This window comes from Canis lupus, chromosome 2 (genome assembly GCF_003254725.2).
Source record: "Canis lupus dingo isolate Sandy chromosome 2, ASM325472v2, whole genome shotgun sequence".
Lineage (NCBI taxonomy): Eukaryota > Metazoa > Chordata > Mammalia > Carnivora > Canidae > Canis > Canis lupus.
Window position 1 is genome coordinate 67027312 of NC_064244.1, and position 27782 is coordinate 67055093.

The window sequence follows — 27782 nt, forward strand, 5'->3', positions numbered from 1 at the left end:
GCCTGACCTGCAGGCCACACAGGGCCTGTGGGAAGATGCTGGACAGAGGCGGGACTCTGCCTTGACCCTAAGTGACCCCTCAGGCCAGCTACTTCTGGGGGGGGTGGGTTTCCTTATCTGTCAAGAAAAAGGTTAAGAACAGGACCCCAGAGCCTACTGACCACCTGGAGTAGGTGCCAGGGGGCCTTCCTCCCAGCAACAAGAGGGAAAGCCCCAGGGTCTGGGAGAGGAAGAAGAACCCTGTTTGTGTGGGCCAAGAGTCCTTTCCCCTTTCTGATCCTGTTGCTTCAAACCAGGCTTTTCAGAGTGGCCTCTTCTAGAATCTACTTTTAAGAACTCTAATTCAGCCCTTTATTTATTTATTTATTTATTTATTTATTTATTTATTTATTTATTTTAATTCAGCCCTTTATAAAAACATGTAGTATCGTACCATTCCAGGCATGTGACATTTCAGACTGTTATGTTACTTTTCACCTTCTTGAAATCTTTTTGAGTTATAGGATTTTGCTTTTAAGTGGCCTCCAAGAACAAGTTGCTTCCATAAATGGGACACACGCCCTGGCTCCAGCCCCACCAAACTCCATCAGTACAATATTTCCAAACCCTCAAGTGTCACTTGAAGCTAAGTCGGAGGAGATCCTCATATACAAATAGTTCCTTTAATGATAACTATAATGATTCTGGACTACTACATGGGGAGTTTTACAGGTTGTCCAAAAGGTTACATTCCACCCCCATCTCAATGGGTGCTGGGGGAAGGTCAGATTTTCTGTCTGTGACATGTTCCAGTTGTCATTAGAGGAGGACAGGTGGGGAGGATTGAAAAGGCGCAGCTTGTTCATTAAGGAATTCCACTGCTGACCAGCTGATATTTCCTGTGACAAGTGGAAATTTTTTTCCTGACAGGTGTTCTGACATACAAAGCAAGCATACCTTAGGACCAGCTTAGGAATAATTGTTTTCTCTTAGAAAAGCAGGACAACACAAAGAAAAGCAGGGAACTCTGCTTTCTAGTTTTAGATGGTTGGGTTTTTTTTTTTTTTTCTTCCTGTAAAAAGCTCCAAACAAGCTAGAGAATGACCCCATTCTTTTGAGAGAAGATCCATTTCTCCTCCTCCTCACTTTTCCATAACATAAAAATGAACTAAGGGTAAGTAAGGAACACCACCACTTCAGAGAATGCAGCCTGGTCCCTGAAACCTTTGATGTCTGCAGTAACATATTGCTAAAAAGGAAATAAGCAACTACTAGACAAAGGATCTGCACCTGAGAGAAACAAAATGGGTATGTATAGGTTAGGAGTACCTCAGAGTGAGAGAGTATCAAATAGCTGAGTGTTTAGCAAATTTGTATTGAAGCTTTTGCCTGGACTACAGAACAGCCATTAGACAAAACTTATGTAACAGCAAGACAGAGTCTGTCCAAACATGTTGGTACTTATTTACTCAGCATGAGTTGAGATTTTATAAGCATTGGCTAATATAGGTGACAAGCTTTTATTGCCTTCATCCTGTTTCCTGGGGTAAATCTAAGAAGCTTAGGTTCACAAAAGGGATGTAAGGAACGCTATGTCTCCCCTATCTACCCACACTTATTCCACCTGCATCCCAGGTTCAGGAGCAGTCAGTTTCTGGAGAAGTTGGATTAAGAACTACCATCAATTTTGGATGATCAGTTCTGGTTTGCCATATCCCTTTCTTCAAAAGGAGAATGCTCTGGGTTAACTCAGCTTCTTCCCTGATCAGCACCAGTTTGGGAGAGGCAGACAGGGGTCAACCACACAGCCATGGGAAGGAATGTGAGGCAGTGTTTGTCTGATCGGGCTGAGCCGTCTCCCCCTTCTGCAAAAACAGCAGCACAGTGATATTTCAGGCTTCCCCTATGTCAGGCTCCTGACATGCACTATATGTAGCTGCAAATCCCAATCAATTTCAACATTTCTTGACTGCTAGAAAGCCTTTCTCAACACTGTAATTTACCCTCAAAAGAATAGGGAGCGTGCACCCTCGCCTCCCCAGTACCACATTCTACTAACTGCCACCCCCGCCCAGACCCCACTAACCTGCCTACACAAGAAAAGGATGGAACCCTCCTTTCAAAGCCTGCAACAGACGGCCGCAGTACATGTGCCACGACAAGAACTTTTATTTCTTTTTAATGACATTAAACACAACTGGTACAAGGGAAAAAACATGATAAAGAGGAGGCACCAAACTTCGGTTTCGTAATTGATCCTGACAACTCAAGTCAATCAGGCCTGTGAGAGATGCAAAGCTATAGGTTATTGCAGGCTCTTATAAGTAAACTTCTGTAAATAGCACATTGTTACTCTTTGTCAAGACCACTGTGGTGAGAAATGTCTCCTGAAGGAAGAAAGCTAGGTAGGCAGTTAAATGCACATAACCCTTACTCAAGAACTCAGGAAATACTAGACTGTGAGCCCAAGACCACATATGAGATATGCAGCTTTAAAAACAGATTAGAACTCCAGATTTTACCCACTACCATTTCTAAGGCAAACATGCCTGATAATGAGTTTTCTTTGGCTTTGTTTTTTTTCTTCTTCAAGAATACCATGTTAACCGCTAGAGAACAGTTCTCTCCTCCCCCAGTCCAACAGATTTAATTAAGCTGCTAACGCTTTGGAAAAACAGAATTATTTGAGCAAAGAGGAAATGTGATTGTCACATTTTCTAGTTAACCCGTCACTCATTTGATTTGGCAAAGGCAATGCTGCCATCACACATTCAGACTTAAACCCTCCTGTACCAGGAATGCAGGAACATGAGCCTAAGCGAAATGCTGTCCTTTCACTCCTTGGGTTGTCTGTGGAGAACTAGACAGCTACAGTGCTAGGTATTCCAGCTATAATTAATTTTTATTATGCTGTCATTCCAAAGGTAGATGTCTGCTTCTCTTACTCCATCTTGCTAATTTAGGGAAATCTGGAAAAGTGAATAATGTAGTAAATGTCCATTATGCCAACTAAAATAATAGATTTTGACTCTTGCCTTTGAACAGAACTTTGCATTTGGTCCCAGAATCTAAACCTAATGTCCAAGGAAGAGAATCCTCACCTAGGTAAAAACAGTAAACACTTAGGGACATCCATCTAAGTTTATTGGTGGCTTGAATGACCAAACCTTCACCAAGTCAGTTTCTAAAGCAGGGTAGGGTATTTAAGATGGGTTTCTCACATACAAAGGTGGCTGATGAACCAACAAAACCCAAGAGAGGCTGCTAGCCCAGCACCACAGGCGATGCTGATAACTATGTCCCAGCCTTCAAAGAGGGTGAGCAACAGCATGAATGCCCGACTGCAAGACCTTCCGAAAGACATCTAAAGCCGTCTGTAAAGAAAGGAGAACAAACTCCTCAGACATCCACCAGGCTGGCTGCACAAAGTCCATCAACTTAAGTTAGAATACCAAACCTTAAGATCAGGTAATGCTTTTGTACATAGGCTTAATCACAAATACATTAGACCCACAGGAGCAGTTCTGTCAAACTGTGTCCCAGGAGTATGACCAAAGAAAATGGTAACATCCAGAAGCTAGAGGCACTGCTTGTTAACTAATCACAGAGACAAAAGAACACCTCTCCCAAGTCTCTCCCACAGGATGGAGCTTACGGACTGACACATCAACTCAAGACTGAAGGTGGAGCTGAGTGGATGAAACTGAAGACCAACTCACACCTCAGTAGTACTGGCTTTCTAACCCTCCTGGAGTTAAGACTCTATGTGGGAAGCTCCTTGATGAAGAGAGCAGGGAGGCGTTCTTAAGAGGCATAACTGGGTCTAACAGGATACAGGAACACATCAACAGAACCTAAGGAGCACAATGGTCACCAGGGAAAAAAGAAGGAAAATCCTTGAGAAAAGGCAGAAAAGACAATCAGTCACAAGACCACAGATTAACAAGGGTTAGTCAGCAGTCCTATGTCAGAGCTAAGATGTGTAAGATTTATAAATCTATTGTGCAAAACAAATTTAATAAAGAATGGGGGTGGGGGAGCAAAAATAAATAAATAAAGGCAGCTAGTAAGTACAAAAAGGAGAGAACATTTACACTTTTAACTTGTCCTTTCAACAGGATTTTTGTCCTGTTCCATCCTACTTCAAATGTCCTGGATTACCAACTTTAAAATACTGACAAGTACTCGGAGATTCAAATAAAAAAGTAAGAGGGGTTGATAAAAGTGACTTATGTCCATTTATAAGTCATCAGCAATAATTCACACTGGCTTGCAGCCTGGTAATCTCTTCCTTACAAGAGATTACAAGATGATTTCTTTTGGGCACCAGAAGTAGACTTCACCTCTGTGTAGAGGTGGGGGTTTGCATTTGGGGTTTGGCTTGAGCCTAGGTATTCTGGCTTAATGCTGGCTTTCAAGAAGTGGCCACCTTTGATTTAAATTAAAAAAATAAAAAATAACAGTGCTTAAATGCATGCACACAGACAAACAAGAAGGACCTTATACAAAAAAAAAATTCTCAAGTCAGCAATGGGAATTTCCAAAGGTGACAAGTTCTTTAAATAAAAATCTTGTGAAAAATAAAATTCAAAATCTACAAAGCACAAAAGAGCAAAAGATGAGATGCTGCTCTGAACAAGACCCTGGATAGGGACCTTCACTGCTGATGGGATGAGACAAATGGACTCGCTGGGAAGTCCGGGAGACGCTGGAAACGATGGTGGGTTCGCATGTTCCTGTCGACCCACTGAGTCAGACTGTATCTTTGCAAAGGTTTCTGCCGGAACCGAGCGTAGTTTCTATTAGGAGAGAAGGAAAATAAAAACAAGATGAGAGTTTCAGCTGGAATGGCTATTTGTACACAGAAAATGGCCTAGACAACTATCTTAAGAATTTATTTTTGGATATCAGATATTGATTTTACCTTTCAATCTTAATTTTAGAATTTTTATACTATTTTATTTATATGAAAGTCACAATGTGGGACACCTGGGTGGCTCAGTGGGCTAAGCGCCTGCCTTCGGCTCAGGTCATGAACTCAGGGCCCTAGGATCGAGCCCCACGTCAGGCTCCCTGCCAGTGGGGAGCCTGCTTCTCCCTCTCTCTCTCTCCTTCCCCCTCACTCATGCTCTCATTCACTCTGTCTCTCACATGAATAAATAAAATAAAAAAAAAAATTAAAAGAAAAGAAAGGCACAGAGTAAGTGCTATTTCCTTCTAACTCTAAAACCAGTTGCTGCACAGGTATTATGGTGAAGTGTGCCATATTCACAAATATTAAGAAAACCTAATATATGATGTATAATAATGTTTTAGTAGTGAAAAAATATTTTCTCCCTCAAGGAACATTTAAAACAGGATCTATATTTCATTGCTTGCATCAGGACTTCATTGTCTGACACAGCTCAAGGTTGCTCAGGACACAGGAGTTAAAATTAGAATAAAATTCCCAGAGAAGGTAAGTCATCATGTGAGTATCACACTGCAAGTTTAGAGACTAAATAATTAATAGCACGGAATCAAAGTAAACTTTCTTGATCTTCTTTAGTCACCACCAGTCCTTTAGGCTGGGATTCTGAATAAGACCCTCTGAAGTAATGTGATCTCATTCTCAACTCCAGCTATTCCTAATAACCACCTGGGAAGCTTTCTAAAGGTAGATTCTTGCCCCTACTCCCTGACATAATGACTTAGAATCCCTTGAGGCAGGGTCTCGACATCTTCATTTTTAGACATCTCCAAAAGTGATTGTGAACAGCCAAAGTTAAAAATAATTTAAACATTTTATGACATTTATCTAACCCTATATGCAAGTACTTACTGAATTCTTTAAATACTTCACCTCATTTAATGCTAATAACAATCCTACCAAAAAAATGATGCTATAATTTTGGCAACTCTAGAGGAAACACTGAGTATAAAGGCCCTGAGGTAGGAGCATGTGTGACATTCGAAAAATAGCAAAGCCAGAGGGACTAGAGCAGAATGTGCAAGAGGAAGAGTAGTAGGAGATGCAGTCAGCAAGCTAACCATGTCAGCCCAGGCCATGGTCCTTCTAGGGGATCATGAAGATGGGAAATGTGACATGGAAAGCCACTGGAACATTCTGAGCAAAGAAGAGAATCTGAATCTCTGGCTGCTGAATTGAAAATAGTAGACAGGCAAAGGCAGAAGCAGGGAGATCATGTAGGAGACTTGCAACAGTTCAAGTGAAAATGATGAGAAATTATCAGATTTGGGATATATTTTATATGTAGGGCTTACAAATTTGCTAATAGGTTGAATATGGGGTGAGAAAGGAGTCAAGGTGACTCCAAAGTTTCTCAGTATCTGGATCAAAGTAACTGAATAAATCTGTAAAGCCATACTACATCAAGAATCCAGAAGATTTCAAAATAGAAAGGCCCTCTGACATCAGTAAGTCCAACTTATTAGTTGTAGTGATGTAAGGACCAAAGAGGTGGCATGACTTGATCAAAATCATATAGCTACATTATAAACTGCAAAGCTAGAACAGAACCCATTTCCTGAATTTCAGCTCACTTCTTATTCCATTATACTCTGTTTCTTTTCCCACCTCTGGAATTAAACAATTACACCCGAACTACCCACCACATTCCTCTTGTAGCCAAATTCTACCCTTGCCCTCCTCCTCCTAATCACCCACTCACCGCATGGTGAGGTCCGAAGGATGCTGCCATTTTGGGTTCTGCATATGATGAACTTGACCCATCAAGGCATACAGTTCCCCCAAGGCACCTGTGACACAGAGGGATCGTGGTTAGGAAGCAGCTCAGTGAACTACCATGTCAGCCTAGATCAAAGCATGTGTTTTCAGGGAAAGAGAAAACAGGCACTGGTCCTGATACTATCTATGATTATCACAAGCAGTCAGCACAAAAACTATAAGCCAGAGAGGGGAGCTTGCTTTCAGATGATGATGATGATGATGATGATGATAATGATGATGATGATGGAGCAGCAATAATGACAGCCACCATTCATTCATTCAACACTTACTAGCTCCCACAGTATATGAGGAACTTTACTGGTCCCTAGAATATGGTGGTAGACAAGGCACTGTACCTGCCCTCAATTAGGTTTATAGAGGAGACTGGCGATTCCAAATCTTGTGATGAGTGCAGTGACAGGAGAAACATAGGCTGCTATGTGAGCACAGAGACTGGAGGGTGGGGATTTGAGAAAGCCCTCTCCAGGGGAAGTAAACCAGAAGCAGTGATCAAAAGGATGTCTAGAAGTTAGTGAGGTTAAGAGGGGTGGGGGTGCAGGTATCCAAGAGAAAGAGCTAATGCAAAGGCCCGGAGATACAAGACAGCAAAATACATTCAAAAAACAAGAGAAGTTGAGAATAGAAGGCAGCTGGGGCTTTTTGCTAAACAAGAACAATTGTTGGAGGCAATTTCTGAAACCCCTGGGAGCCTGGCAAGATGCTATGCACTTTTCAAACTATCTCATTTAATTCTAATAAATATCTCATATGGAGATAGATGTTATGAACATCTTTTTGGAGATGGCAGACTGTGGCTCACAGAGGTGGACTTGCCTTAAGTGCTAATTAAACCAATCTCAAAACTAGCCCCTGTTTGACTCCATGCTTTTGCCACCATCCAATAATGCTAATTTTGCACATAAGGGCTGAGACTTGGGCTAAAGCTCACAAAAACAGAAATTATGATCAGAGAGAACAACATAATTTCCCTAGACCAGTGGTTCTCAAATTTTAACATGCATCATAATCAGCAGAAGTATTATAAAACAGATTACTGGATCCCAACCCCAGAGGTTTTGGATTTTGTATGTCTCCAGTGGGACCTAAGAATTTGCATTAATAAATGTCCATGTGATGCTGATGCTGCTGGCCTGGGAACCACACGTTGAAAACTACTACCCTGGACAGTAGAGACTTTTCTTTCGACTAGCTTACATACTTCTCATTACCTTCTCCACTACACTCTCAGAAATCAAAAGTAGTTCATCTAGGCTAACGTACCATCTTTTCAAGTTCTGGTGAAAGATATTTACTTAACTTTTAGGACCACTCTAATTATTGGAAGCCTCAAGAAGTCAAGCTTTGTAGAGAAAGTATACACTTTAAAATTAGACAGAGTTAAATTAAATTCCAATCCTGCCACTAACTAGCTCTGTGACCCTGGGCAAATCATTTTACTTCTTCTAGGCCCACCTGACTCATCTATGAAATATAGACATTAATACTATCCAGCATGAAGCTGAATATTACGAACACAGTATATATAAGATTTAGCATAGTGCCTGACAAAAGCTATTGTGTAGTATGTGCTAGCTACTGTTATGGTGTTACAGCCACAAGCCTATGTTAGTTTGCAAAGACTTTTCAAATCATGTGACAATCACCTCTCTCTCTGTAGGGAAAAGTGTTTATTAAGTGGATCAGTCTACACATAAACTATGACATGTTTTATAACACCCAACAGAAATTCTCTAACCAGAATAAGATGGCATACTTCAGGAAAAATTTATAGATTACAAGCTTCTGTGCAGTTAAAATAAAAAAATTACAACCTAAGGTAAAAGAAGACAATTAACAAAATGAAAAATATATTTGAAACAGAGCTGGCAAAGTTTTAACGCCCTTATTCTACAGAAGTAATCTCTTCATAAACAAAAGAGGTCAAAGGACACAAGTAGGCAATTCACAAAAGTAATACAAATGATCAATAAACATAATGAAAAGATGTTTTATCTTACTAATATGGGAAGAAAACATATTAATCTCACTGCTTGAGAAGGAAATATAAAACCACAAAAGAATTTCTCCTTTAAGGGCAGCCCAGGTGGCTCAGCGGTTTAGTGCTGCCTTCAGCCCAGGGCGTGATCCTGGAGACCCCGGATCAAGTCCCGCGTCGAGCTCCCTGCATGGAGCCTGCTTCTCCCTCTGCCTGTGTCTCTGCCTCTCTGTGTCTTTGGTGAATAAATAAAATCTTAAAAAAAAAAAAAAAAAAATTCTCCTTTAATAAGGGAAGTAGTAGGACGCCTGGGTGGCTCAGTGGTTGAGCATCTGCCTTCCGTTCAGGGGGTGATTCTGGAATCTGCAGTCAAGTCCCACATCAGGCTCCTTGCAGGGAGCCTGCTTTTCCCTCTTCCTATGTCTCTGCCTCTCTCTCTCTGTGTCTCTTAAGAATAAATAAATAAAATCTTTAAAAAGAAAAAAAAAAAGGAAAGGGAAGTAGCTTTAGATTAGAAAACCCCTTGCCTGCTGGATATGTTAAGCTAAAATCAAAGGTTTCAATTCAGATTGCCTTTCCCATATCCTACATTCAAATCACTAGCACCCTATTCATTCTAGGCCTGTAAAAAAAAAAAAAAATGTTTCAGTGAGTGAAAAATCAGCTTTGTAAGACTTTCGAGATATGTTTTTCCTGCCAAAGCATCACCAAAGGAGGGGTTGCAAGACACACATATCGTGCTGTCCAATCTCAAAATGGAATGAGATTATCTGTAGACCATGCCCTTCAGTTCGCTCATCTCTTACCAGCTAGATCCTATACAATTGCCTTGATGATAGAGGCTAAAGATATACTGTAAGCCCCCTAACAAAGAAACCTATCCTGGGGCACCTAGGTGGCTCAGTTGGTTAAGCGTCTGCCTTCGGCTCAGGTCATGATCCCAGGGTTCTAGGATTGAGCCCCGGGGGGCGGGGGGGGGGATACCCGCTCAGAGGAGAGTCTGCTTCTCCCTCTGCCCCTCCCCCTGCTTGAATTTTCTGTCAAATAAATACATACATACATACATACATACATAAATTCACTTTAAACTAAAGGGGGGAAAAACTGGTCAATTAAGCCCAAGGAGGCTTCAAGAATTAAACTGCCAGGAGTCACAATCTAGCAGTAGCAACTTATACATAGCACTTACCATGTTATCAGACATTGTCCTACGAGCTTTACATATATATATATTTTTTTTTTTTTAAGATTTTATTTATTTATTCATGAGAGACACAGAGAGAAGGGCAGAGACACAGGCAGAGGGAGGAGAAGCAGGCTCCATGCAAGGAGCCCGATGCAGAACTGGATCCCGGGAATCCAGGATCAAGTCCTGAGCCAAAGGCAGACACTCGACCGCTGAGCCACCCAGGCGTCCCGAGCTTTACATATATTAACTCACTTGTTCACTGTTATAGTAATCCTATGAGGTGTTTTCCCTGTTTCACAGATGAAGAAACTGAGGCACAGAGAAATAATTTGCCCAAGGTCACACAGTAACAGAACCTGAATTCCAACAATACCATTGAGTGGAGTTCCCTTAAAAATTTTTCTGGGACTGATATTTCATAGTGGAGATTAGAAAGCAAGAATCATATCACAGTATGTCTCTGTATATAACCAGTTGGTACCTCGCACAGCACTGTGTAAACAAGTATTCAATAATCAGGTCTCTGCCCATACACCAAGAAATGTTAGTTTTCCTTAGCAATAAGAACTTACTGATGGACTCGTATAACCTCTTTTTAATAAAACTTAATGATCTAGAGATAATGTGAGCTACATTCCAAGCATTTATTACATGCCAGGCACTTTGCTAACTGCTTTGCATTCACCCTATCAATTCTAACCACCACATGAGGCGAATAACATGATCTCCATTTTATTAGTGATTGAAGTTTAGAAAAGATACTCATCTATCATCTAGTAAATGGGAAGGCCAGGATTCAAACCCAGGTGGAGCTAATAATCCAAAACCCTACTTCAGCTCATAATTCCTATCTCTTCTGCCAAATTTAAAGATGCTGACAAGAATGGAAACGTCTGAATTTTCTCTTCACAGTCTCTAACAGATGGGCTTTCTTGGACCAACAATCAGTACCATGGGTTTATTTTAAGTTGTGGCTAAAAGGTGGCGAAGACTGTCCTTTGTTTTGTGCCTAAGAATGAAATTCATCTAAGAATGAAAGTAAAAGGAAAAAAACCCTTAACATTACAGGAATGAGATAAGCAATTCATCTAAACCTTAGTCTATAAATAGTAGCTGGCTAGTTTTGGGGACAATCCAGTCTAATAACTGTCCTTAATAAGTTAGGTCAATCAATTGTTACAAAGGAAGAATGGAAGATGCTGTATGCTTGCTCTGCCAACGGCCCTTCTGACAGGTTTTAGATGCCACCATACTTTGTACATGACCCTGTTTAATTGTCACATGACCCACAGAGAATCTCTTAGCTCGCTAATGACATAAGAGCTAGCCTGACATCAACAGGTCATTAAGTCAATCAATCAGACACTCTCTTTTGGAATGTGACTGTCGGCTTTAGTAATGAGAATGAGAGAGAACAACACACAGGGCTCCAGGAGACAACAGACACATGAGGCAGCTAATGGAGAGCAGTAGAAGCACTGGTCACAGAGAAGGATTAGAAGAATGAGAATAACTTAGCAAGGAAAACCTGAACAGGGAACAAAGGCACCTATTTCTGAGGGGGAATGGGGCCTGGATCCATGGCTGATTCTTTTTACTGTAAGAACTAACTATGTTCTTAAGTGCCTAATCTCCATCTTCTCCTGTAAATCCTTAAACTCAATTACTTAAAGGCAATCACAAGGTCTCTATTCCTTGCAATCAAAAAAATACCTAAAACAGAGAAGGGAAAGAAAGAAAAAAAAAAACTGTGTTATAGGGGTGCAAGCTACTGCTTTTATAAATACACGAATAAAAAGGAAAAAAGATTAACTGGAAAACAAGAATGCAAATGTGTCACCTCTAGGCCAACAAAACTGCGATGGTCTAGTGCAAATCTTGACTTATTTTCCTTGCAGACAGGGCAAAAAAAAAGAAAGAAAGAAAGAAAGAAAAAGAAAAAAATAGGCATTATTACATTTATAACTAATTTCTGAAGTGATGTATTAGATGGGGCTACATATGAATGTTCTCAACAATAATGCCAAATGCAGAAGCAGAATGTATATAGTAACCATCACTGCTTATGATCTCCTTTAACAATCAAAGCAGAGACTTCTACTTTTAGGCAAGATGAATGGGCTTACGCCCCATTGTAAGTAACTAGAAACTGGACAAAATATGTGAAACAACTGTTTTCAGACTGCTCAGACTCATTATTCCTGTGAGAAGGGAAACCTGAACCTGGAGGTGAACCTGGAAACTTGTCTCTGAGTCTCTAACTTTTCAAAATAAAAAGTTTAAAAATGAAGGCAAAACACACACTTCGTAAATAAAACAAAAGCAAAAAGCACCGAAAATGGTAAATATGTGAGTTAATATAACTTTTTTCATTTAAAAAAGTCTTTACAAGATAACTGTTTAAAGTGAAAATAATGTATTGAAGGGTTAAAAATATGTGTATGTATAAAATGTATAAAAACAATAGCATAAAAAAAACAGAATGGAGAGGTGCCTGGCTGGCTCAGTTGGAACAACACGCATTCTTGGTCTTCGGGTCATGAATTCAAGCCCCACGTTGACTGTAGAGAGTACTTAAATAAATTAATAAACAACAACAAAAAACTCCTGGAGATTTGGAAGTGTACTGTTATTAGGGCCTTATTTTATATGTTAAGTGGTGTATTATTTGAAGGCAGACTGGTAAACAATAGAAATGTAGTTCTCAAGGTGTATTCAAGAGTCCCTGAGAGTCTCTCAACACCCTTCTGAGGCTTTACAAGGTCAAAATCATTTTCGTAACAACATTAAGATGTTATTTGTTCTTTCCACTTGCATTCTCTCAAAAGCCTGCTATGGAATTCTCAAGAGGCTATCTGACATGATACAGAGCACAGAACTACATGTAAGGATCTAGCCAGGCATTACAAGAGACTTATGAAAATCTGAATGCCATTCTTCTCCCTCAATTTTTGGTTTTGTTTTAAAAAAGTTATTTTTAGGTGCCTGGATGGCTCTGTCAGTTAAGCGTTGGACTCTTGATCTTGGCTCAGGTCATGATCTCAGAGTTGCGAGATTAAGCCCTGTGTCAAGCTCTGCACTGGGTGTGAAGCATGCTTAGGATTCTCTCTCCCTCTGACCCTCCCTTTCTCTTAAAAAAAAAAAAAAAAAAAAATTTGTAGAGGTGCCTGGCTGGATTTGTCAGTGGAGCCTGCCATGGTCTCTGGGTCATGAGTTCAAGCCCCATGTTGGGAACAGAGTCTACTTTTTAAAAAATATTTATTTTTATTAAAAATTTATATTAACATGCAATGAGCTTATTTTTAAATATATTAATAAAGACTTAAGGGACGTCTGGGTGGCTTAACGGTTTGGCGCCTGCCTTCGGCCCAGAGTGTAATCCTGGAGACCCGGGATCAATTCCCACAACAGGCTCCCTGCAGGGAGCCTGCTTCTCCCTCTGCCTGCGTCTCTGTCTCTCTCTCTGTGTCTCTCATGAATAAATAAATAAAATCTTAAAAAAAGAGAGACATTTTTCAGTTCTTTCAATAGGAGTAAAGATAGGTGTAACCCACATAAACAAAAACTTTAGGGTCCTGAATTTGTGAGACTGTAAATGGGTCCTGATGCCAAACACTTTGAGAACTACTACCTTAGAACAACCACTAAAAATAAAAGAGATATAGGTAATAAAACAACCATGGAAACAAAATGGAATACTAAAAAATACTTTAAAAAGCCAGGAAAAGATGAAAGAAGACACAAAGAACAAATAAACAAATAGAAGACAAGCAATAGGATGGCAGATTTAAAACCAGCCATACTGGGGATCCCTGGGTGACTGAGCGGTTTAGCGCCTGCCTTTGGCCCAGGGAGTGATCCTGGAGTCCTGGGATCGATGGAGTCCCAGGTCAGGCTCCCTGCATGGAGCCTGCTTCTCCCTCTGCCTGTGTCTCTGCCTCTCTGCCTCTCTCTCTCTCTCTCTCTTTCTCTCTCTCTCTCACATGTGTGTCTATCATGAATAAGTAAATAAAATAAAAATAAATAAAACCAGCCATACTAACTGGACTAACATTCAAATTAAAAGACTGAGACTGGAAGACTGGAAAAAAGAAAGCTAGATTCAACTATATAGTGTCTCCCAGAAATCCACTTTATTTTGTTTTATTTTATTTTGGAGTGGAGGGGGACAGAGGGAGAGGAGAAGGGAGAGAGAATTTTTTTTTCTTAAAAGATTTTATTTATTTATTTATGAGAGACACAGAGAGAAAGGCAAAGACAGAGGCAGAAGGAGAAGCAGGATCCACACAGGGAGCCCGTATGTAGAACTCCATCCTGGGACCGCAGGATCACGCCCTGAGCCAAAGGCACACGCCCAAATGCTGAGCCTCCCATGAGCCACCCAGGCGTCCTGAGAGAATCTTTTTTTTTTTTTTAAAGATTTTATTTATTCATGAGAGACACAGAGAGAAAGGCAGAGACATAGGTAGAGGAAGAAGCAGGCTCCATGCAGGAAGTCTGATGCAGGACTTGATCCTGGGATCGAGGATCACGTCCTGGGCCCAAGGCAGGTGTTAAACCACTGAGCAATCCAGGAATCTCAAGAGAGAGAATCTTAAGCAGACTTCACACCCAGCACCTGGGACCAACACAGGCCTTGACCTCACAACCCTGAGATCATGACCTCAGCTGAAATAAAGAGTCACATGCTTAACCAACTGAGCCACCTAGGAACCACAAGACATATACTTTAAAACACAAAGATATGGGGGTACCTGGTTGGCTCACATCGTTGTGTCTGCCTTTGGCTCAGGTCATGATCCTGGAGTCCCAGGATCAAGCCCCACATTGAGCTCCCTGCTCAGCGGGGAATCTGCTTCTCCCTCGGCCGCTCACCCCACTTGTGCTGTCTCTCAAATAAATAAGTAAAATCTTTAAAGAAAAAGATATTGATAGATTAAAAGTACAAAGATTTAAAAAAATACATCATGCACATAGTAGTGAGAAGGCTGGAATCGCTACGTTAATATGAAATAAAGTAGACTCCCAATCAAAATTATTACTAAGACTGTAAATACTGGGACTCCTGGGTGGCTCAGGAGTTGAGTGTCTGCCTTTGGCTCAGGGCGTTATCCCAGGAACCAGGATCAAGTCCCACATAGGGGTCCCTTCAGGGAGCCTACTTCTCTCACTGCCTAGGTCTCTGCCTCTCTCTCTGTGCGTCTCTCATGAATAAATAAATTAAAATTTTTAAAAAGAAAGAAAAAGACTGTAAATATTGAGTGTTACTAAGAGTAAAAAAATGTTCATGATGGTCAAAGGGTCAATTTATCAAGAGGATATAACGTTCCTAAAAGTATATGCATCCAACGGCAGAATTTCAAAATATAGGAAGCAAAAACTGACAGAACTGAAAGGCGAAACAGGAAAATCCACAATTAGAGTTGGAGATATGAACACTCCTTTTAGTAAGGAAATCTGTAACGATATAGAATTGAACACCACCAGCAACCTATAAAACCTCACTGAAATGTATAGAACACTCCAACAACATCAGAATATACACTTTCAAGTGCACATGGAACGTTCACCAAAACAGACCATATGCTGGGCTATAAAAATAAATCTTAGTATATTTAAAAGAATTGAATTCATACCGAGAATATTCTCTGACCACAACAGAATTAAGCTGGAAATATTTAGAATATAGCTGATAACTCCTAAATATTTGGAAATTAACACACTTCTAAAAAACCCATAAGTCAAAGAAGTAATCACAAGGGAAACTAGAAATTGCTTTGAGCCAAATGAAAATATATCAAAATTTGTGGGATGCATCTAAGCAGAACTTAAAGGAAAACCTATGGCTTTAAATGCTTACAGAAAATAGAAAGATCTCACCATCAGTGATCTAATCTTCCACATTAAAAAGCTAGAAAACAAGAGCAAATTAAACCCAGAGCAAGTGGAAGAGAAGCAACAAAGTGAAGACAAAAATGTTAATAACCAAAAACAATACAGAAATATGAAACTAAAAATTTACTTTGGGGGCAAAAAATCAGTGGAAGTGATAAAACTTTAACTAGATTATCCAAGAAAACAAGACAAATTATCAATATTAGAAATGAAATGGTGACCATCACTACAGAACCTACAGAAATTAAAGGAACAATAAGGGAACATTATGAATAATTTTATGCCAATAAATTCATCAATTTAGACAGAAATGGACAAATTCCTTATAAGATACAAATTTTTGGGCAGCCCAGGTGGCCCAGCAGTTTAGCGCTGCCTTCAGCCCAGGGCCTGATCCTGGAGACCCAGGATCGAGTCCCACATGTCAGGCTCCCTGCATGGAGCCTGCTTCTCCCTTTGCCTGTGTCTCTGTCTCTCTCTCTCTCATGAATAAATAAATTAAAATCTAAAAAAAAAAGACACAAATTATCAAAATGGACTGAAGGATAAAGAAATTCTGAAAAAAACCTCCAGGATTAGATGGCTTCACTGATATATTTCATCAAACTTTTTTTTTAATTTTTTAAAAAAGATTTTATTTATTCATGAGAGACACACAGAGAGAGAGAGAGAGAGAGAGAGAAAGAGGCAGAGACACACAGAGGGATAAGCAGGCTCCATGCCGGGAGCCTGATCTGGGAATCGATCTCGGGACTCCAGGATCAAGCCCTGGGCCAAAGGCAGGTGCTAAACCGCTGAGCCTCCCAGGGATCCCCTTCATCAAACAATTAAAGGAAGAAATGAGGGGTGCCTGGGTGGCTCAATTGCTTAAGTGTCTGCCTTTGGCTCAGGTCATGTTCCAAGGTCCTGGGATAGAGCTCTGCATCAGACTCCCTGCTCAGCAGGGCACCTGCTTCTCCTTCTTCTACTCTTTCTGCTTGTGTTCTCTCTGTCAAATAAAATCTTTAAAAAATAAAAATAAAAAAATAAAGGATGACACCAAACCTACATAAACTGAAACAACACTTCCCTACTCATTTTATGAAGCCAGTATTACCATGATACTTACAGGGCAATACAAAAAAACAAAACAAAACCCTAAAAACCAATAATCCTATAAACAAGACATAAAAACTCTTTAAAATATTAGCATATTGAAGTAAGGGTAAGTCATTAAGGCCAGTGAGTTTATCCCAGGAATGCAAGTTGGCCTAACAATCAAAAATCAATAAATGTAATACACATTACAGAATAAAGAAGAAATACCATATGACCTTCTAAATAAATGCAGAAAATTCAAATGACAAAATTCACCATTCAATCCTAATAATTCCCACCAAACTAAAAACTGAATGGTAACTTCCTCAACCAAACTACCAGTAGAAGGGGAACTTCTTCAAACCTGATAAAGGATATCTACGATAAGCCTACAGCTAGTATCATACTTAATGTACTAGAGGTCACAGCCAGTGCAGCAAGGCAAAAGAAACAAAAGGCCCACAGACTGGAAAGGAAGAAATAAACTGTCCTTATTTGTAGTTATTATCATGTTGGTACAAAAAATCCTAAGGGATTTTTTTTTTTTTTTAAAGATTTTATTTATCACGGAGACAGACAGAGAGAGACGGAGACACAGGCAGAGGGAGAAGCAGGCTCCATGCAGGGAGCCCGATGTGGGACTCGATCCTGGGTCTCCAGGATCACACCCCGGGCTGAAGGTGGTGCTAAACTGCTAAGCCACCTGGGGCTGCCCAATGGATTTATTAAAAAGTTACCAAAAGTATCAAAACCACAATGAGACGTCACCTCACATCAGTCAGAATGGCTAGTATCAAAACAACAAAAAATAACAAGTATTGGTGAGGATGTGGAGAAAAGGGAACCTTTGTGGACTATTGGTGGGAATATAAACTGGTGCAGCCACTATGTAAAATAGTATGGAGGTTTCTCAAAAAATTTAAAATAGATATACCATATGATCCAGTAATTCCACTACTGGGTATTTACCCAAAGAAAAGGAAAACACTAATTCGAAAAGATAAATGTACCTCTATGTTTATTGCAACATTATTTACAATAGCCAAGATACGGAAGCAACCTAATTGTCTATTATAGATAAATGGATAAAGAAGATGTCAAAAAAAAAAAAAGAAGAAGAAGAAGAAGATGTCGCACACAGAGAGGAATCTTAGTTACCCATAAAAAAGAATGAGATCTCATGACTTGCAACCAACATGGATGAGCCTAAGTGGTATAATGCTAAGCGAAAATAAGTCAGAGGACAAATACCATATGAGTTCACTTATATGTAGAATCTAAAAAAACAAAACAAATGAACAAATAAACAAAAAAGGCTCAAACAGACTCTTAAACAAAGAGAACAAACTGGTGGTTGCTAGCAGGAAGGCGAGGGCGAGAATGGGTGAAGTAGATAAAGGAAATTAAGAGGTAACAAATTTCAGGTTATAAAATAAATCAGTCATGGAGATAAAAAGTACAGCATAAAAAAAAAAAGTACAGCATATACAGTATTGTCAATAACATTATATGGTGACAGATGGTGACTACACTTACGGTGGTGACCATTTATGAAATTACAAAAAAAGCACTAAGATGAATGAATTCAACAATATATGTGCAAGATCTGTACAAAAACTACAAAATTTACTGACAAATTAACAAGACCACAAATAAATGGAGAAATATATACTGTTCACATATTAGAAGGCTCACTATTGTTATGTCAGTTCTCCCCAAACTGATCTATTATAGATTCAACACAATCCCAATGAAATACCCAACAGGTGTTTTCAGACAAACTGACAAACTGAAGTTAATTTTTTAAAAAATTATAGACATCGGGCACCTAGGTGGCTCAGTCAGTTAAGCCTCTGCCTTTGGCTCGGGTCATGATCTGGGGGTCCTGGGACCAAGTCTGTAACAGGCTTCCTGCTCAGGAAGGAGTCTGCTTCTCCTTCTCCCTCTGCCCATCCCTTCTCCTCATGCTCTCTCTCTCAAATAATCTTCAAAAAAATTATAGAAATAAAAACAATTTCAAGACTTGCTATAGAGTTACAGTAATCAATAGTATAATATTGGCATGAGAATAGACATATATCAATGGAATAGAAGAGAGAATTCAGAAACCCATAGAAACGATAATCTTTTCAACAAATGGTGGTAGAAAAACTAGACAGGCATATACAAAAAACAACCTAAGCCTTTGTGACACAAAACTCACACAATAAATAAGATGATCACTTGGGAAAGTTATGTAAACACTATGATTCAGCAATTCCACTCCTAATTACCTTGAAGAAATGAAAACACACACCCATACAAAACCCATATATGAATGTTCATAGATACTTTATTCATAACAGCCAACTACTAGAAACACAAATGTCTTTCAACAAATGACTAAAGTACATCAACGCAAGGAAAAGTTCAGCAATAAACTACAGAACTACTGATACACACAACATGGGTAAATATTAAAAAATTATCCAAGTAAAACAAGTCAAACATAAAGGATGATTCCATTTATATGAAACTCTAGAAAAGACAAGTCTAATTACCAAAAAGAAATCAGTGCTTTCCCAAGTGCAAGAGCTCGATAGGGACAGAATGACTGAAATGGAGCATAAGGGAAATTCTGGGGATACTAGGAATATTCTATCAATCTTGATTGTTGTGATGATTTCACAGGTGCACAAATTTCAGAAAAAATTACCCTAAAAATCTCACCAAAATGTACCCTAAAAATGGGTGCATTTTATTGCATGAAAATATACCTCAATAAAGTTGATTTTTATTTTTTTATTTTTTAAAGATTTTATTTATTTATTTATGAGAGACACAGAGACCTAGGCAGAGGGAGAAGTAAGCTCCCCATTGGGAGCTCAATGCGGGACTAATCTCAGGACCATTACCCTAGCTAAAGGCAGACACTCAACCACTGAGCCACACCCAGACATACCAATAAAGTTGATTTTTGAAAAAGGTCAAGGCATACATCCAGAGAAACAGAATGACCGCCAGAATTTATCTCTTCTTGCTCCTAACATCTCTTACTAAATTAGAAAAGAAAGGTCTCTTGGGTCTCTTAATCGTCTGGGTGGCTCAGCGATTAAGCGTCTGCCTTTGGCTCAGCACATGATCCTGGAGTCCTGGGATACGAGTCCTGTATCAGGCTCCCTGCATGGAGCCTGCTTTTCCCTCTACCTAGGTCTCTTCCTCTCTCTCTGTCTCTCATAAATAAATAAATAAAATCTTAAAAAAAAAAAAAAAAAAAGGTCTACTAAAGAAACTAGAAAAAGAGCAAATGAAACTCCAAATAAGCAGAAAAATGGACATAATAAATATCAGAATGGAAATCATTGAAACAGAAAAACAAAGAAAAATCAGTAAAACAAAAGCTGAGTTCTTTTTAAAGATAGTATTACATAATAGTGTTAATAAACTTTTAGCCAGACTGATTAGAAAAGAAAAAAATACAAATTACTAATACTAACAATGGGAATGATGACATCACTATGGAATACTATATAAACTTTGCCAGGGTGCCTGGGTGGCTCAGTTGTTAATCGCCTGACTCTTGATTTCGGCTCAGGTCTTGGGGTCATGAGTTCAAGGCCGCATTGGATTTTGTGCTCAGAATGGAGTCTACTTGGGATACTCTCTCTTTCCCCCTTTTCCTGCTCACGTGTTCACTTGTGCGTGCACACAAGCGTGCGCACACGCGCGCTCTCTCTCTATATATATATGTATAAATAAACAAACAAACATGTTGGGATGCCTGGGTGGCTCAGTGGTTGAATGTCTGTCTTTGGCTCAGGTCATTCAGCCCTGGGATCAAGTCCTCCATCAGGCTCACTGCAGGGAGCCTATTTCTCCCTCTGCCTGTCTCTGCCTCTCTCTCTGTGTCTCTCATGAATAAATAAAATCTTTTTTAAAAAATCTTTAAAATAAATAAGTAAAACACTTATAAGGGAATGTTATTAACTTCATGCTAATAAATGTAACAACATAGATGAAATGGTCAAAATTCCTTGAAAGATCACCAAAGCTTAACTAAAAAGAGATACGAATTCTTCTATACAAACTCTTCCAGAAAATTCGAAGAGGTAGAAAATCCCAATTCATTCTGAGGCCAACATTATTCTAATACCAAGACTAGATCAAGAAATTAAAAGTATAAACCAATGTCCCTAATTAAGGCAGATGCAAAAATGCATAACAAAATTTAGCAAATCAATGCAATGGATAATACTTTAAGACCAAGAAATGCAAAACAGGATTAATGATGGAAAATCAAATTATATAATTTTCTAATTAATGGACTTTAAAAAACACACAATACCATATGATCATCTCAACAGATGCAGAGAAAGTAGCTAACATCCATTTCCAATAAAACTCCATTTTTAATAAAACTCAACAAGCTATAAATAGAGAACACTGTAAAGTTGACAAAGGGTATCTAGGAGATACAGCTAACATAGTGGTTATTAACAGTGAAAGACTAAATGTTTTCCTCCTAAGATCAGCAATAAGTTACTTGTATTAAAATTATACTGGAGGTTCTAGTCAGTGCAATATGGCTAAAAAAAAAAGTAAATAAAAGGCATCTAAATTGGAAAGGACAAGTAAAAAATGTGTTTATTTGCTCATGACACGACCATAGATATAGAAATTGATGCAATATACAAAAAAGGTATCAAAACCAACAAGTGAATTGTCAATGCACGAAAATCACTTGAATTTCTATATACTGGCAACAAACAATCCTTTGTAAGGATGGGAGCATCTGGAATGCATACAGATGGTAAGAATACAAAATAATACAACCACTTTGGAAAAGTTTGTTTGTTTGTTTTTTTAAGATCTATTTATTTATTTGAAAGACAGAGAGTACATGCATGAGTGGGGAGGGTGTAGGGGGACGGGGGGGAGAGAAAAAAAAAATCTCCAGCAGACTCTCTGCTGAGCTTGGAGCCCAACTCAGGACTCGATCTCATAACCTTGAGGTCATGACCTGAGATGAAATCAAGAGTCAGATGCTTGACCAACCTAGCCACCCAGGTATCCTGCGTTTGGTAGTTTCTTAAAAAATTAAATAGATACCTACCATATGTCCCAATCACTTTATCCCTAGATTTTTACTCAAGAAAAATGAAAGCATATCCATACAAAGATTTGTACACAAATGTTCGTAACAGATTTATCTGTAATAGCCAAAATTTGGAAACAACCCAATTGCCCATCGATAGGTGGGCATCTGGGTATGGATAAACAAATTGCTGTATATTTCTATAATAGAATACTACTCAGCAATGAAAAGGAATAAACTATCAACAAAATGATGAATTTCAAAATAATTATGCTTCAGGATAGAAGCTAGTATATGTACTGTATGGGTCCATCAACATAAAATTCTATAAGCTACAAACTATAGTTACAGCAGACCAGTGATTACCTGGGAATTGAAGGGGACAAGGAAAGGCAGGAGGGAGGAATTACAAGGAAGCAGAAGATGTGGTGTGGTATATTTATCTTAATTGCAGTGAGTTTCATGGGTGTTTAGAAATGTTAAAATTCTGGGCACCTGGGTGGCTCAGTGGTTGAGTGTTTGCCTTTGGCCCAGGTCGTCATCCCGGGGTCCTGGGATCGAGTCCTGCATCAGGATCCCTACAGGGAGCCTGCCTCTCCCTCTGCCTATGTCTCTGCCTCTCTATGTCTTTCATGAATAAATAAAATCTTAAAAAGAAATGTTAAAACTCAAGTTAAACACGTTCAATTTGTGCAGATTACTATATTTGAATTACTCAAAAAATCTTGATAATTAGTTCATAAAATAAGAATATACAAAGGGAAGAAAAAGAAAAAAACTTAGAAATCATAAATATGAATATAAAAATAATGAAGTCAAGAAGAAGGAAATTATTCCAGGAAGCGGATAATTTGCATAAAATAATGGATGAAGAGAAGATTAAGAACTTCCAAAGAGAAAAAGGCAGGTTACATTAAAAGGAATAAAAATTAAATGAATAACAGACTTAACAAGAACGCTAGATGTATAACTTCAAAATCCAAAAAAAAAAAAAAAATGACTTTGAAGGACTTTGGGATCAAGTCCCACATCAGGCTTCCTGCATGAAGCCTGATTCTCCCTCTGCCTATGTCTCTGTCACTCTCTGTGTCTCTCATGAATAAATGAATAAAATCTTAAAAAAAAAAGAATTCTATACCAAACTACCAATCAAGTATGAAGATAAAGACATTTTCAGATATGAAGGAGCCACCCAAATTTATCTATCAGCCTTTCTTAGAAATTCTCAAAGAACGTGCTCCACTAAAACAGATCAAGAGGAAGAAACGAGGATCCAGGAACAGGATTCAATCCAGGAGGGCAGCAAAGGGAAACACTAGGATGACAGCTCTGCAGCAAGGATAGAGAACAAGCAGTACATTGGGCAGCCCGGGTCGCTCAGCGGTTTGATGCCGCCTTCAGCCCAGGGTGTGTGATCCTGGAGACCGGGAATCGAGTCCCACGTCGGGCTCCCTGCATGGAGCCTGCTTCTCCCTCTGCCTGTGTCTCTGCTTCTCTCTCTGTCTCTCTGTGTCTCTCGAGTGAATAAATAAAATCTTAAAAAAAAAAAAAAAAAGAACAAGCAGTACAGATTGGAGCAGAAGGACACAACGCTCTAGGAAGGCCTCCAGAAAAATTTCTTAAAGGAACTGATAGATTACTGGGTATGTCTGAGCATTTGAGGGGGGGAGGGCACAATACAGATACACAGACAACATAAAGATTAGAAGTTGCATTTGCAAAAAAATAAATAAATAAGTAAATAAAAATAAGGATAAATTAATTCATTGTTTAAAAAAAACAAGTGAATTAACCACTCCAGAAAAACAAATGATTCAAAGAAAATAAAACCATAGTATACTATTTGATTTTGCAGTGGGCAATATTTACATAGCTATAATACTGATGGATACTGATATAACCAACCATTAAGGCAGCTACTACCAGAAAGCAAAAAACAAAAAGTGTTGGTGGGGATGTAGAACCCCTGAGCACTATCAGTACAATTGTAAAATAGTGCAACCACTGTGTCAAACAGTAAGGAGGTTCCTCAAAAAATTCAAAGTAGAACTACCATATGATCTAACGATACTTCTGGGTACATATCCAAAAGAACTGAAAGCAGGGTCTTGAGGAGGTATCTGCACAACCATGTTCATAGCAGTATCATTCACAACAGCCAAGAAGTAGAAGCAACCCAAATGTCCACTGAAGGATAAATGGATAAACAGACTGTAGTATATACATACAATGGACTATTACTCAGTCATAAAGAGGAAGGAAATTCTGGCACATGCTACAACACAGATGAACCTTGAGGGCATTATGCTAAATGAAATAAGCCAGTCACAAAAAGACAAGTACTGTTTGATTCCACTCATATGAAGCATCTATAATAGGCAAATTCACAGAAACAGAAAGTAGCATGGTAGTTACCAGGGACTACGGGTAAGGGGAAAAGACTAGTTTTTTTCCAATGGATACAGAGTATGAGATTTGCAAGATTAAAAATATTAATGTGAATAAACTTAACACTAGTGAACTGCATGCATTAAAAGTGGTTTAATTGGGGGCGCTTGGGTGGCTCAGTGGTTGAGCGTCTACCTTTGGCTCAGGTCGTCATCCTAGGGTCCTGGGATCAAGTCCTGCATCAGGCTCCCCACAGGAAGTCTGCTTCTCCCTCTGCCTATGTCTCTGCCTCTCTCTGTGTGTCTCTCATGAATAAATAAAATCTTAATAAATAAATATGGTTTAATTGGTCAATTTTATGTTTTTTTTTTTTTTTTTTTTATGATAGTCACACACACAGAGAGAGAGAGAGAGAGAGAGAGAGAGAGGCAGAGACACAGGCAGAGGGAGAAGCAGGCTCCATGCACCAGGAGCCCGACGTGGGATTCGATCCCAGGTCTCCAGGATCGCGCCCTGGGCCAAAGACAGGCACTAAACCGCCGCGCCACCCAGGGATCCCAATTTTATGTTTTCTTACCAGAATTTAAAAAAAAAGGATTAATGGGGTCCTGTCAGTAGACACAGGAGCCCACTTGAAGGAAGGAGTTCCCATTGGTCAAATTTGAGACAAATACATTTAAAAAAAGCAATGATTATTATCAACTATAACACATTAATTTTTAATTTTTTAAAATTTATTTATGATAGTCATCACAGAGAGAGAGAGAGAGAGAGAGAGAGGGAGGCAGAGACACAGGCAGAGGGAGAAGCAGGCTCCATGCACCGGGAGCCCGATGTGGGACTCGATCCCGGGTCTCCAGGATCGCGCCCTGGGCCAAAGGCAGGTGCCAAACCGCTGCGCCACCCAGGGATCCCAACACGTTAATTTTTAAAAATCTGTGAGGTAATAGTGATACTAAAAAAAATCTTTATAGAAAAATGGTAGATAATCATTGTAAAAGAAATTACATATTCAGAAAATAAATACTTTCTATACAACTCTCTATGAAGTAGTAGCTGATTTAGGTAAGGATTATTGATGAATGCTTAAATAATTAACAACTGCTATGGAACAAGGTATTCAAATGATACTGAAGCAACACCCCACAGATGACTTACTAATTACAAGGGGGGATTACATGTGCCTTACAATGGAAAGATGTGGCAGTTAACACTTTAATAAAGTAATCAAACTTAGCATCCCTATTAGAACACCCTGTTGTTAGATGATGCCTCCTAATCTGATACAGGATGAATACATAACAGTACTTTTGAATTGTACCAGCCAAAACTGCTTACTCTGAATCTAATCCCTCCTCTAGATCCAATTTCCAGTTTATTTGGAAATATAGGGAGATAGAAGAACAAGTTAAATGACACCACATGGAAACAATTAAACACAATTAAGAATGTGAGACAATCTACAAAACAAGTGACCTAGATTAAGAGAGACTAAGGAAACAATAATTAAACACCAGAACCTTGATTAGATCCTGTTTGAACAATTTACAGAAGACATTTTTGGGACAACTGGGAAAACTGAAATATAAACTAGATATTAGATGATTTTTAATAATTATGATTTAATATATATTTCCAATAAACATAAATAAAAATGCTTAACCTCACTAATTATTAAAATAAAATATATTAAAATATACCTATCAATTGGTGACAATAAAAATTAATACAATTTTGGGGGGCAGGACAATCTGGTAACATGTAACAGAGGTTTTTAAAATATTTATTATACTTTACCCAGCAATTCCACTTCTAGGTATTCATCCTATAGAAATAAGAGTTGTACATAAATATTTGTTGACCAGAATGTTCACTGCAGCATTACTAAAATGAAAATGGGCACAACCTACTTATCCAAGATGGAATAATAAATTATATAATACTTTGTAATCATTACAAATCTTGAGATATGTAATGTGAAGAGGTCCTTAGAATACATTAAGTATTTGGAAGATAAGTTATTTTTTGTGATTCCAGAGGGCAGAACTAGAAACTACTACTGGAAACTACAGGGAAGCAGAGTTTGGCTTAATGCAAGGAAAAATTCTTCTCACTAAAATTTTTTAAGCAATGAATGGCCTGCTTCATGATTTAATGAGTTTTGTATTAGAATTCTAAGTAATGGCTGAATGGTCACTTGGCAAAGATATAGGGACAGATTTATATGTTAGGAAATTAAAGAGAAGATATTAATGATCCTTTTCTACTCTAGGAACATGTGATTCATTAAAAGCTTTCCAGGAGCTGGAATGTCAGAAAGGAAGTTATTGGTATTTCTTTTAATGCTATTAGAGATTCATGTGGCACTAAACTAAAAAGAGATCATATGTATATTAGAATAATGAAGGTGAAGGATGATTTACATTATCATATTCTATACCAATAATATATACACCACTGATAAAGTGAAAGATGATTAACCCAATGGAGAGGACTCAAACTGAATTGGCAGGAACTGCATTTGAATCTACTAATTTTAATTTCTATGTATCTGACAAAGAATCTGAAAAGTTATACTTGTTTAAGGTGATATAACACTATACATATCAAAAAGGACAGGAGGCACTATATGCTTCCTGTTTGCTTCTGGTTGCTCTTTACTTCATATCTAAATAGATAAGAAAAGGAATATGCCCCCCCAATCTCCTCTGCAATTTAGTATATTATCTTTCAACTTCAGATGCATGAATAGTGGGCAGTCGGAAGTAATAAGAACATGATATCACACTGGGTTCCCGGAAAGTAGAAGCAAGCACTGGAGGTCTGTGAAATTTTTAGAACAATTGATGTTGACAATTCTTAGATGTCAAAAGGAATATTTTCAAATACACACAAAAGTAGAAAATAATATAATGAACCCCATAACTATTACTCAAGCTTCATTCATCAACATTTCATTAAAGCTGTTTTCTCTAATTTTCTAGGGTTTTGGCTTTTTTTCCAAGATTTGAAAACAAACACCTGACATTCATACTATTTTACCTATAAAAATTTCAGTTTGAAAGGATATCCTTTCTTGTGAATAATACCAAATATTCAATAAATGCTGGCTGCTATGGCTAAGTACTATTCTATGCCTTACACTTGTACTAAAATATTCACATAAGCTAAGGCTCATTATTATACCCATTTTGCAAATGAGAAAACTGAATTTTTATTGGCTCAAGATCACACACCCAGGAAGCAGTGGAGCTAGGGTATAAACCCAGATGTTAACGCTAGACTAGAGTTTACTTTCCCAACCACAAAGTATGTTATCTTTCCTCTACATGCATTATTCTAGCTGTTCCTTGTGGGATATAGATTATTACGGTAAAGTGTGAGAAGGACTCCTGGATGTGAAAGAGAATGGAAAAGATACTACAACATGAGCAGCTTTTCACTGCTTTTCTTG

At 38.6% G+C, this 27782-nt stretch overlaps 1 protein-coding gene across 11 annotated transcripts in view; it reads right to left on the minus strand.

Moving 5' to 3' along the window:
• Nucleotides 1-2142: 2142 nt before the first annotated feature.
• Nucleotides 2143-27782, minus strand: part of LOC112659974 (S100P binding protein) — a 52698-nt gene continuing 27058 nt past the window's right edge. For 6 of the 11 annotated variants that reach the window (XM_049104814.1, XM_049104812.1, XM_049104813.1 and 3 more), the window contains 2 exons: nt 6651-6738; nt 2143-4778 (listed from right to left, as the gene is read on the minus strand). In XM_049104814.1, coding sequence (XP_048960771.1) covers nt 4637-4778; nt 6651-6738 — 230 coding nt within the window. In that variant the 3' untranslated portion in view covers nt 2143-4636. Of the gene's footprint in view, nt 4779-6650; nt 6739-8376; nt 8961-21691; nt 23476-26125; nt 26154-27782 lie in introns of those variants that run through there. The other 5 variants (XM_035713223.2, XR_004813681.2, XM_049104825.1 and 2 more) reach the window with 5 other exon arrangements.